The sequence below is a fragment of the Phaethon aethereus genome (genome assembly GCF_964289735.1).
Source record: "Phaethon aethereus genome assembly, chromosome: 29".
Lineage (NCBI taxonomy): Eukaryota > Metazoa > Chordata > Aves > Phaethontiformes > Phaethontidae > Phaethon > Phaethon aethereus.
Window position 1 is genome coordinate 1226103 of NC_138605.1, and position 19545 is coordinate 1245647.

At 47.3% G+C, this 19545-nt stretch overlaps 1 protein-coding gene across 1 annotated transcript; it reads left to right on the top strand.

Moving 5' to 3' along the window:
• Positions 1-933: 933 nt before the first annotated feature.
• Positions 934-17290, top strand: LOC309414581 (keratin, type II cytoskeletal 80-like; the record flags this gene model as incomplete). Its single annotated transcript, XM_082011924.1, has 9 exons — positions 934-2347; positions 5896-6110; positions 11729-11789; positions 12825-12920; positions 15458-15622; positions 16131-16256; positions 16350-16570; positions 16944-16999; positions 17088-17290. Exons 1-9 carry the CDS (start codon positions 2021-2023, stop codon positions 17288-17290), a joined length of 1470 nt encoding a protein of 489 aa, XP_081868050.1. The 5' UTR covers positions 934-2020.
• Between the last annotated feature and the right edge of the window lie 2255 nt (positions 17291-19545).

A 19545-nucleotide genomic window follows, 5' to 3' on the forward strand; every position in this document is an offset into this window, starting at 1 on the left:
AAAAGGTGCGGGGGGGGGGCGGGGCAGGGAGAAAGAATTGATACTTAGAGGAGAAACAAGTAGGGACTGATGCTCAGGCAGATGTGGTTGTCGATGCGATGACCAGCAATGCTTTCTCTGCAGCAGTGCTTCCTGGGATCTTGCAAATCATAATCATGCAATATCCGACCTAGCTCAGTGCAGAATATTGCTCCCAGCTGCTATTAAATTGAACTAGCCTAATTTCACCTCTATCTCCTTCCTAGGAGCTATCACAACTGCCCTCAGTACCAGATAGAGCAAAAAACCTGCCAGGTGACCCCACGACCTGATGATGTTAATCAGGAACACTGATGTGCCTGCAACCACAAAGCCACAAACGAGCAGCCCACAATGAGATAATCTCACCTCACCTTGCAAGAGCCATGAGCTTTGTCATGTCCCAGCCATAAATTTTGTTTTAATCCTTAAAATAAACCGTCAGGATTAAACTGAAAAGTCCTGACAAGGATCCATTGAATGAGGGACTTGGTATTCAAATGGATCACCAGGGGAAACATTTTCCCTGGAAAGGGTGTTTTGGTAAGATGGACATGCCATGTGAAAGCACGCTGTTCTTGGCAAAATATTGCCAAGAAAGAAGAATAGGTTAACTGTACTGGAATGGGTCATCTTCCTTCTGAAGTCCTTCTTAAGACAGACACTACTACAACATCAGACATGTTTCTTGTTGAAGCAGGTCTGTGACAGATCCAAGCTTTCTTTCACTTCACTTGGCAGGGAAATTCCCAGCTTGTCTTCCAACGTGTGGCAGAACCAGACCGTAAAATAGCGGCTTTCCCACAAAATGTAAATTCCAAGTTTTGGCCAGAGAAGACCATTCCCTTTCCCAAGAACACCACAGTGCCAATAGACAAAAAGAGGCAGAAACAGGTGTTCTTCTGTCCTGATTTTTCACATATGAAACTGAGTTAAAGCAGGAAAATGCTTTCAAGAGAGCCATGTCCAACACTGATTTATACCTAGGTCCAAACAGGTATTTAAGGGCGTGCCACCTTAGCAGCCTAGAATTCATTAAAAGACAGTGGTTTTTGGTGTCTCCAGTGCCAGCATTTAAAGGGCTTTCAAGGAGTGGGGGCGCAGCAAAGATGGACTTGGGCACTTTCGAGATCTAATTCAGCGTCTAGAGGTTTTGAGTTTCTGTTCTTGCCAGACCAGATGACTGAATAACCTCAGGACTCTTGGTCCCCACACCCAGGGGTCTCAAAACCAGACCTATCATCCCTAAAACACCCAGAGCACCAGAAGCTTTTGCGATGTGCCCATGTGGTCAAAGGAAGATCATGAGCACCTCTAATCATGATGAGCTTGAGATGTGTTTCCAAACTCCTACCCTTAGCCAATTCAGACTCTTTCTTTATGATTTTAAACACCTCTTCACCCCCACCTCACCCCTCCAAAAAAAAAAAAAAAAAAAAAGGATTACAATTCCTTCCTGAAGATTTTGGCTGGAAACCAGCCAGGAGCTGAACCCAGGCTCCATGTGCCAAGTACTAGTGCAGCAGCCATGCTCAGAGCTGCCTTCCCCAAGCCTGCTGCAGCCCAGCACCTTTGATTGCTTTCTTCACCATTTAAGGATGAGGAAAGCAGCTGCTTGGGGCCCAGTGAATTACCTGTGAGTGATTTGTTTTTGCTGCGAGTGCCTATGCCCTCACCACACAAACAGGCTCCTGAAGAAAGGAGGGTATAGAGAGAGGAGGGAGAAAAAAAAAAAAAAAAGCCAACAGGTTGATCTGGATTACATCAACGGTTACACCCTCCTCCGTTTAATGAACATAGGAGAACAGGTGCTTGTAATTCATTAGCCAACCCACGAGCTGAGGAGACAGGAATTAAGCCGACCAAACTCCTCAGCGTGCCACTACTCTCCTTCCCTTTGAGGCAGCAGCAGCAAGAAAATTTCATCTCTTTTTTTTTTTTTTTCTCTCTCCCCCTTTCCCTCCCTTCCCCTTCCCTCGAGCTGCAGAGCCACAAGCCGAGCATGACTAACCCTTGCAAAGCCTTCACCAGTGGCTCCCTCTCCTCTTGGGAGGTGTCAGGGAAGATGAGCAGAGGAAAAGCAGCCAGCACGTCCCCGGATCGCCTGGGCCGCTGCAGTCCCAACGGGTTGGCCAGCAATGGTTATGGCTCTCTCAGCCTCCATGGAGACAGTGGACACCGATGCTCCTCTTACCCTTCCTTCTCCATCAACGGGAGACTCCTGGCCCCCGTGCACCTTGATATTGACTCAGACTTCCAAGCCATGCGGCAGCAGGAGAAAGAGGACATCAAGTTGCTCAACAATCAATTTGTGACCCTAATTGAGAAGGTAAGGTGAGCTCCTGAGGACCATGGTGCAGCATGGGGACAAGGATGGTGGTGGGGAAGCAGACACTAACCAGTCTCTCAAGAGACTTATCAAGGCCTTCAGCCAGGTTCTGAATATTACAGTAATTACCCAATTAGTTATTCCTTCAGTGCTATCTGTTTTAACAAGGGCTACTATCATCTCCAGGTGAAGCCGGGCTGCATCTGTGGTCAGCAGCATCAGGCAGCCCATGCATCTCCTTTGCTGTGCCTGTCATCCCATGGGTCCCTGCCCTCGGGGACCCTGCCCTGCCTGAGCAGCAAAGGCACAGAGGCACAGTGCCGGACAGAGCAGGCCTTGGCTCCCATAGTGGACAAACAGCTATGGGCGGTGATGCTGATTAAGGCGGCAGCTCAAATTCTTCTCTGACTGCTAAGGAGAGCTGGAAATTCACCTCCATAGCAATGTGGTGGGCCAGGGACACCCCCCACCCACCTCCCTCCTCTGTGGTTTTTATTGCGAGGGGTTGCGTGCTTAGCCAAGAAAGTGTCGCTTTCATCTCTTAAGATCCATGAGAAGGCAGAAGGTTTTCTCAAAGGAAAACAACTCATCTAGCCGAGGCAGGTTTCTGCAAAGCCCTGGTGCTCTGTAAACAGATGGTAATCTCCTAGGAGGATTGCTTCACTGCAGTCTACAATGCAGGCACTCAACGCCAAGCTACTACGGCTTGGAATTTTTTTTTCTTCTGTTTTAACTCTACCTCTAAAAGGACCTGAATTCACACTGGGAAGGAGAAGGGCGGGGAAATCTTCTCCCATAGCATCTATCCAAAGTGAATAGTTGTGAACCAACCCCACCTACATGTGCAAACAGGCATGTGGTGGTACCAAGGGGCTGACCCTGGATGGAGGGGCATGGCAGCCTCCACGTCTGTGCTTTTCCAAGCACAGATCTTGGCAATGTGAATTTGGAAAACCCCTGGCTTGGAAATCACCCAGGTGGGTTGTGTTGCACGTGCTGCAGGACTGTCCTTTGACTATCCAGATCAAGAGGTCAGGGTTTGTGTGGATGTTAGTCCTGCACAGAAACCACACCTCAGCAGAAAGGATGGGGGTAGAGGACATGGGACAAGACCATGCAGCAACAATATGTACATGAGACAGACCATATGCACTAGCTTATTCCCTGCAAACAGGGACGGAAGAAGTGAGAGAGCCTCCAGGTTTCCTGATAAACCCAATCTGATGGCCTGCTGATAAGTGTGTGTTTCAGAGCCTGATGGACAGAAGATACAAACACCCACCGTAGTTGTGTGGCTTTGACTTCAGTTGTAGCAGCTCCTGCATTTAGCTTTGAAGGTTGTAGCTTCAAGTGTTACATCAAGTGGCAAAATTCAGCCACCTGCCTCGGGCTCTCATTCCAGAGGAAAGTAATGACACTTCCTTGTCAAAGAGAATTTGTCTTTTTAATCAGGAATTCAGATGGTCTCAAGCCTGAGCGGCTAATTCCTCAAATAATTGACCACACTAACTTCAGGAGTTTGCTGCTGATGGTTTTCCAGCAGGCTGTTCCAGATCTGCGAGTGTTTATTTTCCATGCACATATGTCCAAATGGAAGATAGGGAAAAGCCAAGTCATGGAGCCCCTGTTTGAAGCCCCACCTTTAGCCTGAGCAGCACAGAAGTAGAGGTCTGCAAGGAGCAAGCTTTGGTCACTTCTTCTGTGTTCAGGCATAATTTTCCAGGAAATAAGGCCAGATCTGGGTGATTCTTCTGCTGCAAAGCTCATGTTAAAAGATTTTGCAAGAAGAATTTCTGCTAAGAAGGATGCCATATAAGAAGCCAAGATGTAAGCAGTTCAGCCCAGGGGATGGGGTTTGGGAACAGGAAAGAAACTGAAGAGTTTGAAGGAGAGTGAAAAAGAGCAGCTAAGGATCGGGAGCAACGTCAGGAACTGAGACTTGATTTCAGGGTCAGAGATGGACTTAGAACAACAGCCAAAGCATTCAATCATTTACCGTCCCAGCAGCAAACGGGGAGGCTGCCTTATGATGACAGGCTGCTACAGCCAATCCCACAGATTGACACCAGTCCCGCTGAGGGATGTTCTAGCACAATCCCCAAGATGTCTCAGGTTGAGAGAACAAATGGCCCAACTGGCTCCTGGTAGCTCCGGAGGCTACTTGTGCCACTTGCAATGCCCCTTTCTGGCTCTACTGCAGCATCATCCTCTGGTTCTCAGCCTCGTGCACACGTACACACACACACACACTGTGCCACTCTGGTTTTGTGCCAGGGCAAAGCAGCCAGTCAGCAGACTGGACTACTGATGGGATGTCTACAGCCATGTGTCAAGATATCAGGAAGAAAGGATCAGGTCTCTAACTGAGACCAGAAAGGTCCCAACACTCACATCCCTTCTGCTGAAAAGTGACTGAGCATCGCAGCGCTTTTGCTTTGCTTGGCTGCTCTCTGCTCCTGCTCCCCCCCACCCCCCACCCCTCTGTTCAGACAGGAAGCGTTTTGGGAAAGATACTGTCTCTCACCGTGTGCATTTGTGCAGTGGTCAGCAGCTGGGAACTCTTGCCTCTTCAATGCACTGATGCTGCTTCGGGCCACAGAAAGTTAAAGTCAAAGCTGAAGGCCAAGCAGAAGGTCAAGGCCTGATAGCATCTGCACCCCACCACTCACACCGCACAGGGCATAGCATCAGCCTTGAATCATCTCCACGACAGAGTGGAGGACACTGTTGGAGGCAACTCACAAATCGCCAGCCAAAACGTGACTGAAGGAGTTTGATTTTGTTCACAGCGGAGTAAGAAAGAGCGGTGGCAGTTAGGTAATTAATTGAACTTAGCCAAGAGCTTTGAAGATGAAAACTGTTAAACACTGAGCATTACTGTTAAGATTGTGAATATTAGGAAAGAAGAGTGCCAGATTCATCAAACGGTGGGTGGATGAAAATGCAGTGTATCCTCTCTCAAGCAGACAGGCGCACGCACACACAGACCTCACGTGGAGTCTGTAATTATTTTGCTTATTCTCTAGAGTTCCCATAGGCCTTGTCTATGTTGCTTTGCAATACAAACCAGGACTCTGATTCATTACTCAAACTTCACCATGGTGTAATCCTACAGATCTGAGAGCAGTTATCTTTGTTTGTGCCACTCCAAGGTAGTAAATCTGACTTTCACCCTGGACATCTGTGCATGACCTGTGGTGGATTTTCAGCCGTTCTTTCAATATGTTCACAGGCAAAGGGGACTAGCATTGAACAGTTCTTATTTTTCAGTGACTTAATAAAAGATGCACATTCATTTTCATGCGAACATGTTCTATCAAGAATCAATTGGTAGGTAATGTGTAAAAACTTTATAAGTCCCTATAACCCTCTGTCCTCAGGCCTAATTTTCAGGGGATTTCTTGTTCTTACCTGGAAATCTGCTGCTGATTCCAGCAGCTTCTCACTACTCTGAAGGTCTACAGTTCAGTATCTCCAGCCCTGCCAGAAGCAGTCAGCTTTGCTTTTGGCTGTTGGTGTTACTAATGTCTCTGAAACCTCTTCTGCAGGTCAAGTGCTTGGAGCAACAGAACAAGATCCTGACGACGAGGTGGAACTTCCTGAAGGATCAAGACAATTCCCACTCCGAGTCAGACATCAAGGCCATCTACGATCAGTACATGAGCAAAATGAATCAAGAGATGAAGGCGCTCAACTACGAACAGGAAAATCTTGAGTCAGAGCTGACAAAGGTCCTGAGCACCATGGATAACTTTCGAAGCAAGTAGGTGTCTAGCCTAGCTGAATATTATACGGGAGAATGTGTTTGCAAGGTATCAGTTCAGCTGTGTGCACAACGAGTAGTGTGGGATTGATTTAACACAGACAGCCTGTTATTCCCAGGAACGAAATCCTAGTTTGATGTGCACAGAACTGTGTATTTGAGAAGTTAACATCCTATCTTCTTCCTCATTAACTAAAGATTAGAGGAAACCCATAAAAAGCAAAATACCGAAGAGTGCAGGGCATCTGAGAAAAGTCTCAGGCCAGAGAACAGCTCTGGCGAACAGTATTATCAGGAATGAGAGCCACTAAAACAGAGAAACATATATTCTCTACACTATTATAACAAGCCAGAACTTTCTCCCCAAACCATTTTATGGATCTAGGCTGTTTAGTATTAACAAATACCCCTTCCTTTCGCCCTTCACCCCACAACATTTAATGCAAAATTCTGCTGTGACCAAAACATCACAGAAAACCTCTTGACAGAAAATACTGAGGCAGCTGAAAGTTTAAGGGAGGACCAGCACCACGTGCTTATCGCTGCTTTTGCCAGGAGCCTTGAGATCTTCAGATAAAAGCATTTGAGATGTGCCATGGCTCATTCAAGAAGACAATGCTTTTCTTATTATCGGTGTCATTTGCATACCACAGATGAATCCACAATTAGATACTTTCCCTTACAGTTACACCCATCTGCCTACACAAGATCTCTGGAGTCTTCCATGCTGATTTGCAGCAGAGCACCATGTATGGGCACCGTCAAAACAGAACAGTAATGCTAAGGGACTACCCTTCCGCTGGCACTGATAGACATCACTGTAGCAATAGCCCAAACCTGTTCCTGATGTACAAAGCGATGCAAAAATAGTAAGTGCCTGAGAGCGCCGGGAGAAGAGAAGGCTCCAGGGAGACCTTACTGCAGCTGCCAGGACTGAAAGGGGCTGATAAGAAAGATGGGGACAGACTTTTTAGCAGGGCCTGTAGCAATAGGACAAGGGGTGATGGTTTTAAACTAAAAGAGGGCAGATTTCAACTACATATAAGGAAGAAATTTTTCTCCGTGAGGGTGGTGAAACCCTGGCGGGGTTGCCCAGAGAGGTGGGAGATGCCCCATCCCTGGAAACATCCCAGGTCAGGCTGGATGGGGCTCTGAGCAACCTGCTTGAGTTGAAGATGTCCCTGCTCATTGCAGGGGGTTGGACTAGATGACCTTAAAAGATCCCTTCCAACCCAAAGATTCTATGATTCTACGATCTTAAAGCTCTTTGCAGACTTTGACTAAATCAGTTACTCAATGTGTCTGCAAATTAGGGGAAGGACCAATACCTCCACTTACAGAAATATTAACAGAGACACAGCAGTTAAATGTCTTGCTCAAGCTCACAGAGGGAGCTGGTGGTGGAGCAGGAATAGGAACTAGGAATTTTGGTTCTTGACTTTAATGCTAAAATCATTATGCTCAGCCTCCTTCAAAAAGTGACGCACTGATACCCAGGTGCCTAGAAATCCCCAAACTTCTCATGGTGGGTGTCTGTCTGCTCTTTATTTGGATATTGGTTTTGCTATGAGATTTGGGCTCACTGATGCTTGCTTTGCTGACAGGTAGCAACCCTGAGCTTGGATTAAAGCCATAACATGGATTGTGCCATCCATTCCCTGCCCTAAAAAGATTAAGACCTGTCATCCCTCTCTGCAGCACTTGGTTTTCCTTGCACTTCCTTGAGGAAGTATCTGCTCTGTGGCCCTGCATTTATACAGGATATTTCTTGTCTTATTCCCTGACAGTCAGGAAAACCTAGATAGGAAAATGGTTGGACTGGTGGAGAAATGTCAGATCAATCACCCATGTCTGCTCTCACAGTTTGTACTCATATTTGTACTCAGAAATTGCCTCATATGCAAGATTATGCCTATGCCTGGCACTTCATTTCTTTTCAGCCTGATTTCTTAAGGATAAAGGTGCTTACACAAACAGGCTGGCTGTCTGTTCCCCCCTAGCTTTTGATTTTCTTGGACAGTTACTACCTAGCTGGACAATAGGATAGACATGATAAGGATGCTACAACCCTCAAAATTAAAAAAAGAGACTGACTAGAGGAATAGCACCCACCCTACACCCAACAGACACAGAGGATAAGGATGCAGCATGTGTACAGTATTAGACAGCAGAGAATCCACAATGGGCACCAGCTTATGACTAGCCCAACTATCGCTCTTGAGAAGAGTTCCCACTTTGTGGGACTACACAGCCACAGGAAAACAGCCTTCAGAAATGACACTGCTCCTCAAAGCACTTTTCCTTCATTTGCGGAGCCTTTCCTTTCTGCTTTCTCCCATTTGTGAGCTGCAAGGCACAAGCCGTGCCAGGGGTGACCTAAGCAGCCAGCAAATAGGCAAAACCCACCCTGTGATTGGGTGCTGTTAACACCCAAAACCAGTGCAGGTGGATTTCTGCGACAGTGACAATCCACCATGCTGCTCCCAGTGGTTAGTGATTCACAGGGAGAGAACTTCTGCTGAGCCTTCTCCAGGCAGCAATCCAACCCCGTCCTAACCCACACTGGCTCTGCTGAGTCCTGCATGCCTCCTTTGAGAAGGCTGCCTCAGCCCAGTTGTTTTTCTGGAGCAAATGGTCTGCCTAAACCATGCAAATTTTGGAGGCTTCCAACTTCTGTGGAGGTTTCTTTTCCCAAAGGAAATTTTTTTGGGGGGGAAAAGCCAATAACTTCACTGGCAAATTTAACTGTTATGCTCTCATGCCTCCTGCTGCACTCCAGACATAACATGCCATGCACACAGTGACCACCCAAGCAGATCACTTAATGTGTGACATCTGCCTGCCAGTGCCCCTCTGTAAGGCCCTAATTTGTCTTTTCTATCCAGGGACTGCCTTCCAAACATCATACAGGAGATTTAACTAGCTGGGACACTTGCACCTCCTTCTCAAATTAGGTTGCTATTAACCAGCAATTCCAAATAGAGACGGATGGAGAGGGAAGAGGGAAGCAGAGAGGCTGGCATGGGATCTCAAACCCTGCTTTAGGAAATCAAGCTCAAAAATCAAATACCAAAAGATACCCAAACAGGGATGACTGCCCGGAGGTACACATCTGCAACAAGTGTTTGCTTCAGCTCCCCACAAGTGTGATTTGCACATGCAAAGACCCATTTGAATGAGAAGGCAGGGCATTTTTGTCTGTGATGACCTGCTCTGGTGTGGCACTGGGGAGATACTGCAGGAAAATATAGGGCATACAGTCCTTAGAGGATCCATTCCCGAGATCCAGGGATCGTGTTAGTCAAATCTTGCCCCCTGAAGACTAGACAGCTGATACCCCCCTTCAACCTCTGCAGTTGGTTTTCAGCTGCTTTCTGCCCCATTTCCTTACTCCACAAGAGGAAGACTGACTTCATTTCATGCCACCATGCTCAGATCCATCCTACCACTATATCTTCACCCAAAAGTAGTCTTGAAGGCACATTCAGTGAGGAACATAGCCTGTCTGAAATTTGTTTCACCTCTGATTTTGCTTCACTACCTATGGAAGGGGCCCAAGGCAACCAGACGCTCATCTCAAGTGTGTCTTAAGTGCATAAATTGAGATGAGATGGATTTATGCTTTAATGCATGACTGCTTGAGGATTATCTCCAAAGAGATAAATGCTGTAATGTGTTTGTGGAATGCTCCATCCCCATGTGAGTCATCTCCTGGCCGCCAGGTGCCTCCGGAGCCATGTGGCGAGCACGTTTGGCTGGCTGTGCCTGCTCTCTTTCAGTCAGGAGCGTTGTTTGTTCAATATGCAAGATTATGTCAGCGCCCGGCAATGTGTGAAGCTGCTTCGGCAGGCTGAGACAGACTGGGATTGGGCTGAGATGCAATGAGGATGAAGGAAGAGTGGCAGGCTGTAATTAAGCTCAGTACATAGTTGCTGGCAGCATGGCTAACATTCCAGCTAAAGAGCAGAGAAACCAGACAGGTAAATCTCGTTAGCCATGCTACCTGGCCTTATAAAAGCAGGCAAGGAAAGGGCGAGTTTAACACCACGGGGGTACTCAAAAGGAACCTTAGAAGTGCCTAACTGTAGAGTCTGTTACTGTCAGATCCCCTCCCTGCCCTCACTATCCCCTCTGTCAAGGAAGCAACAGCTCCAGGGAGCTGGTTTTGATATTTCAGTTCAACTCCTGAGCATGATGCCCTGCAATGTGATCCCCTGTGCTGCATTCCCAATACCTTCTCCTCTTTCTGCTCCTAGGCACAGCTCCTCTTTCTCCTAAAGGTTTGTACAACAGCAGGGATGGCTCTTAAGAGTAACTGGAGTGATGATGCACGAGACCACCAGACAACAGAACATAACTGTCGTTCCCGATTTTATCACCATCACTCTGTTAAGAGATGCCATTTTATGTCATTCCCAAAGGTCTCAGCCTTCCCCATAGCAATTTGGTGACATCCGTAAGTAGCACTGAAAGGTTTATTTCACAGCCTGGAAATGCTATGTGCACATTAGGATAAGAGGAGCCTGAGGTATCATGGAAGAGCAGGGAAGCCACGACCTCCCTGAGAGCACAACCTGCTCTGGTCTCAGCAGAAGAGCTAACACTCCCAAAGCGTGTCCAGCAGCACAGTGGGAGATACCAAACACCCATCACATAATGCTCCTGCATGGCAAATGAACCAACCGTTGCTGGTCACTCACCAGGCCCAAAAGAGACCCTGTGGCTTCTTGGTCAGATACCTACTTTTGGCAACACCAGGGCTAGCCACATTTTCATCCCAAGAGCCAACAAGGGTTGGTGTATTCCCTAAGCTACCTCCCATGTCTGCTGCTGGCCATCAAGAAATGCATTTGCCCCTGGACTAAGTCTTTGCTATCCTGGTCCTGCCTTATCAAACCTGTTTTTAAACACCTGCGGGGTTGGTTCCTCTGCTGGATGTTTAGCCATTAGGACTCCACCCTATTCCGTCCGGTTTTTGTTACCTTCTGCTCTGTGGGCAGTGTTTTCCACGAATTGCTTTGCCAGGTCCTGTATTAGTTCACAAATTGCGCTACGTTTAGAATAAGTTATGACATCAGTCCAGTATTCTCAGAATTTTCACAAGCCAAAGTTTTCTCCGTTGAGAAGACTCTCAGACTCTGGAAATTAAATGCTGAGGATACCTGAAAGAAACAGAAGAGTTGGGCTTAGGGTGAAAATTTAGGAGTCTTTGGGCATGCAACTGGGTTTCACAGAGAATAACTCACCACACCCCACTTCTCCATGCCTACTCTCTACATTTCTGTGGCAAATGTGAGGTAACCTGAGGTTGCTTAGCCCTCAAATTAAATTAAAATTAAAGCTACCTCCTCTCTACTCCGGGGGTCTTCAGACAAAGTGCTCACAGTATTACTACAGAGCAGCTGCTGTGTGGCAGCTTGTTACCCTCTCTCTTGTCCAAGATGCTCACACCTAAGAGATATCTCTCCTTGCTGTCTAGTGTACATCAAGGAGGTGGGTCATCATAGTAAAAGCTTAAAGCTTTTCTACCAACACTTTTTGGGGCCAGCAAGAAAACCTTGAGCACCCCAGAGCTTTCACCATGTGCAATTTCTTACTGCTTTTTTCACTGCCCTTAGATACGAGGATGAAATTCGCCTCTGTAGCGGCATGGAATACACCTTCATGGAGCTCAAAAAGGTCAGTGGCAAGAGAAGATTTTCATCTGGATGGGCTCTACGCTGGCTTTGCATAGTCGCAGAAGAGCCTGGAGAGGCAAGATGGTCCAGGCTCAGCTAAGGCAGTGCAGAGGTAGCCAAGAGCTAGCTCTGGACTGAGTCCTTGTACCACAAATATTTTGTGAGGTAACAAGGTCTTGAGGAGGACAGCAGAGTGGTGAAGACAGTCACCATTTCAATAGGAAAAGTACAAGTGAGTCCGGGCCACTTGTGGTTACAGAAAAGCCCCACAGCTCTTGGTGGCAGCACCTGGGGGTCAGACCATGCCTCCACCCAACCACACAGCAATTGCACTGGCCAGGTCTGCACCCCAGGACCCTCCGAGGCCTCTGAGGCAACACCTCTCCTCCCTGGCATGTTTCCTCTCAGAATGACATCATAGGTTGGGAAAGGCTGGAAATTGATAAATGTGTTTGCTTTTGTTTCCTGTCACATGGCCACACCCTGTTTAAACATCCCGCCCCAGAAGTAGCTGTATTTGCATATCAGCTGAAACGGGAGGCTTTGTGCACTGCCTTTACATTAAAAAAAAATTCCAAGGTGCAGGAATGCAGGGTATTATTAGAGGAAACGTTCTCTGCAAATGATCATTACAGCTAATTGCATGTTTTCCCTGACACACTCATCAGCCAGTAAGGGCAGTTCTGGTGACTTGTGTGGACGACATCAGTTTTCAATAACCTGTGCGTTTTGTGGTGAACAAAAGATGAGTGGGTATGGACCAGCCCTGCCTGTTTCCTTCTCCACCCTACCTCATTTCAGACTTCTACCAAAGTGATCACCCAAAAAAAACCCCGAAAAACCAACCAAAAACCTGCGGAGGAAAAAGGTCCACAAAGGAGCTTCCCGTACTTGTAGAGCTGGAGAGCAGTTTCACAAGTACCTGCCAATAAATAGCAAGCAGGGCACTTGCTGGGAGAGAGGTGGCAGTGGGAAAGACTTCTTGCTACAAACTCAAAGACAAACTATTGATTAATACACTTTCCATCTCCTGTAGGATTTAGATGTGAGTTCCTTGCACAGAACTGAGCTGGAGGTAAAACTCAACGGGCTCCAAGAGCTGATGGATCTGAAAAAAACCATCTATGAGCAGGTAAAAATGCAACGGGGAGAATGGCTTGGGAACACACAAGCTGATATGCAAAAAAACATGGGACAGCTCCACAACAGAGAGGGCATTGTTCCAAATGTACACCAAAATGAGAGCTTGTCCAGGGAAGTTGCATGGTGTTGCAGACAACTGTTAGGTGGCTTAAAGCAGGGTCTCATGAGCTAATCTCCTTCCCTTAACTAAACCAGCTCCATTTTAAATTTGATCAGGGTGCTCCTTCTGCCCCACAGCTCCTGCAGGAAGGCTGCTCCAGTAGGTCTCCACTCTAACAGTCAGGAACTCCCAAGCTGGCTGGTTTTGGGCTCAGCTCCTAACCCCCACTGATAACGTGTGCCTTGAGACCAAGCACCCCGGGTCATGAATGAGCTGAGTATTATTCTATTCAGATTCAGAGGAAGGACTCACAACAAAACAGGACAAGCCCTGGTGAACCTAGGTGAGGTGCTGGATGCTCTTTAACGCAATCCAACCCACTCCATTTCCACCTAAACAATAGGTGAGCAGTCAGGTATGATTTCAGCAAGGGGGGAAGGATACAGAGTCTGCAGCATGCCTGTATCTACTCAAACAGGGTGAGGTGATTTACAGCCACCTACTCAGACCCTGTAAAATGTTACCAAGCAGGCTCAGCAGTGTTTTGGGAATACCAGTGATTTGTCTAAATTCTACCAATACAAACAATTAAAATGCTTGACAGAGGAATGTTATCACCCCTCATGGGGAAACTGAGGCACAGAGAGAATTGACAATGCATGCAAACTTGATCTGAGCAGAATTGTGGAAGGACCTGCATAATATCAGAACTGCATTAGAATACATACCCTGCCTGCAACTAACCATGAAGCCTTACTTTCTCTAAAGTTACAAGATTATTCCTGGTGCAAGGCAATTCACAGAGGTAGTTCGAAATCAGATCCTGCTGTGAGGATCTTCTTAAGCTTATTTCTTCCAGATCCCACACTGCTGTCCTGGCAGAAGGCTGCATTTTTTATTTTTATTTTTTTTTTTACCCTATGCTTCATGCACAGAAATTACCCTCCACCCCTCTCTCTCTGCCCTCTCCTCTCCGTAGCTCGTTTTCAGGTTAGTCATTTTCTCGCCTGTACCTGTTGATTTGTCTGACATCAACATATAGGCACACATATCCAGTGGAAGGGCAAATGAGGAAAATTTTGCTTGACAGCTTTGCTCACAGCATGTTGGTATGAATCAGAAGAAAATCCCAGCCTTGATCCCCATTAATAACCACCAGGTTGTTTTTTTTTTTTCCCCCTGGCAGAGGATGCTCAAGTATTTGCAATAAACATGCATTTTCTCATATAGCTACTAACCTGCTCAAAGATTAACAAAGAGGCTCAAGGATTAAACACCAGTAAGAAAAAAATACACTGATAATCCTGCTCTTTGGAAGAGTGGTGGGGTATTTTTCTGTTATTCATGAATCACCATGTCAGGATGCCTTTTGTTTCCCCAGTCAGGGGAAGGCAAGGCAAACAAGGTATACAAATGCTTCTCTAAGAGATTAGAGCCCTCAGCACAAAAGGGAAGAACAAAAACATCAAGATGAAAGGTTAAGAGATGGAGAGAGATGTATGCTGCTCTCTTTCAAGGCTGGTGTAAGTCAGAGGCAACTGCAAGATACTGATAAGAGTGACACCCCTGCAGGAGCAGTCTGAGACTGGGGGGGGGAGCTGCCAAGTGAATGTGTACACCATCTGCTCAACATCAAGTCATGTCTTGCCTGGATACAAACCACCCAGGAGTGCAGTTTATAGGCATGGATTAAGGGTCCTTTTTAGGTTCACTGAGGGGAGCCTGCATTCATCATTGTTTGGCTCCTTTTTCTAAAGCTGTGACTGAGTCAGCTATCAAGAGCAAATATCCCAGTCAGCGATATTGCCGCCTGTGTGTACAAGTTCCTGCTCCCCCCATGGTGGCTTGAGTTTCCCCAGCATACCAGAGCAGCTCTGGGGAGTGGAATAGGCCTGCTAGCAACAGATATGTTCACAGAAGAGTCCTGTTTCTCCCTTCTTTTACCAGACACGAAGCAGACTATAACAACAGACGTGGCAGCCACAGCCTCTCTAGATACTGAAGCAGAGCTGGGCAAAGACATTTTTCTAGCACCGCCAGCCTGCAGAATGATTCACACTGCCCTATTTCTTGCCCAAGACATCTATGCCCACCATCTGAATATTGATAGGTATTGAAGCATGACCAACAGTTTGATTAACCTGCTCTTGATGCACTGGAAACGCACCATTTTGCCAGACTCGTAACAGATTGCATCTAAAGGTCCCAAACCAAACACCCTAGCCTGAATCTGGATTTTATGGAGAAAATATCATCAGCTTCCAAACTTCAGAGACTGAAAACCTAGGAAATCTCACCATCTTCACACTGCATATGGAAGATGCTTTGCCTACCTAAGCACAGTAGATCTGCTAGAGTTCATCTCTCTCCTGGCTTGCAGCTTTGACTACTTGGTATCTCAGTCCTATTCTCTCTTTGCTATTCAGGAACTTGAGGAGCTGCTGACAGAAATTAAGGACGTTTCTGTTGTACTGGGAATTGACAATGCATGCAAACTTGATCTGAGCAGAATTGTGGAAGAAGTGAGGGCCCAGTATGAAGCCCTGGCTCTTCGGAGCTGGGAGGAGGCTGAAGCGCTTACCAGGAGAAAGGTATTTGTCTCCTTATCTGATTGACACTGGGGAGAGGCAGGGAGAGAAGAGGGGGAGAGATCAGCTAGAAATTACAGGAATCAGCAAGACGTGGAGGGACAGACTATACCTGGGAATGGAGGGAGGGACAGGGTGCTAACCCAGATCAACTCCTCCTAACTCAGGTGTGTAAATTAGCAGTTTCATTGCTCTAGGCTCTCCATACTGTCAGTGGAGAAAGGCAAGGACATCTCCCAGTGGCAGCTTGTCCCACCTAAGATGCAAATGACCTTCCACTAGTGCCTCCTCCAAAGAGCAGGAATGTGATTAACCCCAAGAGACAGTGTGCTCTATACCTGACACAGCTACAGCCAGAAGAGGATATGAGAATGAGCCCTAAATCCTTCCACGTACCTACTATTTTTCCCCCGTTAGGTGTTTCTCCTCAAGCACAGTGGGAATCCTTGCAGACTCCTTTGCTACAGCAGAGGAGGCATGCAGATAACCCACTCTTCCATCTCTCCTGCAGCTGAATGAAGGAAGCACCCAGTCAGGCACTTATGGGGGTCATCTCCTTGACAGCCGACGGGAGATCGCAGACCTAAACATACAGATCCAGAAGCTGAGGTCCTGCATCGTGTCCCAAAAGAGCCAGGTGTGTCCTGGGTGGGTGACAAAACTCTGATATGCAAGTCTGAACTACAACACACCTAATGCCTCCACCACCCTCTTCTCTTTGCAACACCAGTGCCTGTACTTAGAGGAGCATATCAAAGAAGCAGGAGAGCATGGCGAGATGGCTCTCAAGGATGCCAAAGCCAAACTAGTCAAGCTAGAAGAAGCCCTACAGAAGAGCAAGGAGGATATGGCTCACCTGGTGAAAGAGTATCAGGAGCTGATGAACATCAAGCTGGCACTGGATGTGGAGATCCTCACTTACAGGAAGCTGATGGAAGGGGAGGAGAGCAGGTAAGCTGGGCTTCCTTGTGCCTGAAGAGGGGAAGGGATGCACCCAAACACCTAAGGAGAAAGCAGACGTCCCAAGCTTTGAGTGTGGTATTGAAGGTTTGCCCAAAGAACAAACAAATCCCAGCAGTCCCCATACAGTTCAGCCCCGTTACTTGATCTGAAGTTTTCCTTAAGACTCCCCACATTGCAGGGTTCCAGCACTTCTCTAGATGATGCTTTGCCCAGATACTGCTGATTAAGCCTTCGTGACTCAGCCATGCACTTGGCTCTACCCATGTAGCCCAGCTCACATGGGCCAAGCTCCAGTCCTCTATATTTTTCTGACACAGAGAAATGAATGTGCGGTCCTCACAGTCTGTCCTTGCATTCACAGCATGGAGCAGCCAATACCCACAATCATCAGCAGCATCCAGGCCACACCAAAGCACCGTAAGTAGTTTTTCATACAATTTGGTGAAGCAGAGCATGAATGAAATGTTTCTAACCTCCCTCCTCTCATACCCGCTCACCCCTGCAGCTTCTGCCAGCACCTTGAGAAACTCCAAGCTGTTTGCAAGAGGAACAGGCAGCATCAACAGTGAGATGAAGCCAAATGGAGGCAGCACAAAGATGCTGCCCTGTAGAAGCCACAGCAACAACTCAGCAACACCTGAAGCAGATGCCTTTATCAATGGTGCCCAGCCAAAACTCAGATCCCTGCCCACTGAAGAATGCTCCTAGGAGAAATGGAGTTCCACAGCATAAACACAAGACCCATTGGCATCTGTAGCCAAATGAGGCCAAAGCACTTTCTCCTGAACTCAAGCCAATGTCCAAGGGACAAAGGATGAGAATCCACTCCAGGCTGTCTCTTTTAAGTTTGTCTTTACAACATGCCAGTTAACATCTCTGTTACCAGTTACAAGCAGAATCCAACACAGGATTTTAGAGACTCTCCCATTCAGATACCCACACCAACATCTTTCTCTCTAGGTCTGTTTCCCCAGGGGATTTGCATTCACAACCTTTGAGATCTGCCTATAGGAAACTTGGCAGAAGGGGAAAGTATCATTACACAAGCTTTTAAACACCACAGCCAGAAGCCATCAGCCCAGCCGTTTTACCAGTATTACAAAATCATTCTCTCTGCTCTGTGCGTGTCTGAGAGAGGTGTTCACTGATGTGGCTTTCAGAGGAAGGCAGCATTGAGCTTTCCAAACTGAGCTGGTGAGGAGATGCAGGTAAACAACCTGAGCCAGGTGGATTTGTGACATCTGGATTGCATACCTGGTGACAAACATGCTGGCTGTACTGGGGGATCCTTGGTCACTTCAGAGTATTTAACTGATTTTACTGACTTTTCGGTGGCCCCTCATTCCTTCCCATGCCACCAAAACTAAAACTCCTTAAAACTTTTATTTTCGTAAGCCACCTCTCTAGCAGAGAGCATCTCCGCCTGTCTTACCTAAAAGCACTCCAGAGTCCACACACAGTGGTGCTAGGTCCTAGAAATTAAGATATTTTCTGGTTCCTATTTCACTACAATGAGCAGGACTTGTCTTTATATTTATTGAACTTACATAGCAGCTTTTACCTTACCTGGCTGACACCAGCCAACGCACACCAGTCATGTCGCACCAAAGCTACCAGGGCCAACTCTGGAGATGCCATGTCCCCCTGCTAGCAAGGTGGGGAGGACGTTCCCACATCAACACAGGCTTACTGTGGCCCTCTTGCACAAACTAACACAGACGGTGCCCTGCAGTATTTTCCTTTACAAGGCCAGGCTCTGGCCTCAGCCACTGCCACACAACCCCACTTGAGTTCCCAGGAGGAGTTGTTAATAGTCTCTTGGCATATTTCCGTTGAGTGCATTGCAGTGTTTCCACATTTCCGTAGGATAGACAAGTACTGTAGCATCTATGTAACCAGAACACCTGCTCTCCAGGGTTATGGCTGTTATAATAAAGTATTGCCTGTCACATGGAAAGCATTGTATTGGTTTTGGTGTTTGTTTTGGGTTTTTTTGGTTTGGGGTTTTTTGGGTTGGGTTTTTTTTTTTTTTTTTTTTTTTTTTTTTTTTTTACAAATCTCTTGCCACAGCCTACCTGAAACAGCAATTTCTTCCCCAGTTGCCAGCAGGTCTCAGCCAGATGAAGCTGAAATTGCTTCCCAGGTAATTTGTTTGGTCCATATCCCCAGGGAGAAGCTCACAGAGCTGGAGGGGCAGACACAGAACCAGCGCAGCCAATGCTTTGGGGAGCTCACTGTTGTTCTGCCACCAGGCTCCCACGTGGCTTTGAATCACAGAGCAGCTCAAGCATGTTTCAGGAGATGAAGGGTTATTGCACGGGCCACCACGCTCCCACCACCATGCTCACCTACACAAAGCTTCCCCTTGCTAAATTCTCCCTGCACCTCTGCAAAGGGGGGGATTCTGTGCATCTGGGGCCCAGATTCATCCTGGGGAACCACACTTCCACGCAGACCCTCATTTCAGAGGTGCCCTGCCAGAGCACAGAGATTTTCTTGGTGCTCCTTGCTCAAAACCACCCTCCTCTAAGGGACTTACCTGGGAGATCCAAAACAGACAAGGCTCCCACAGGTGCTAGAGAACCCAAGATAGGGAGCACCTCTGCTCTGCTGTTTGCTTCCCACCTGAAAGAAACACTGCACTTTCAGGGTAAGCTCAAGGGGTATGGGCACAGAGGAGGGGAGGACAGCCCAAGCCAGCAGAAAGAGACACCAGCTATTAAATCTGGTTTCTCATACTGGCAGGGATGGGAAAAGGGGGAGCTAGGGGTGAGCTCCCAGTCCTACAAGCTGTTCCCAGCTCAGGAGATGCACTTTAGCACGGAGCTTCCCCTGGAGGCAGGACCCAGCAGAGCCCTTTGATGAAAACCTTCCAGCCGGAGGAACAATGCTGGGTTTGTGCGAGGCTGCACGACACCAAAGGTAGACGAGGCCCAGGAGATGAATGGCTGCTCTGAACAACC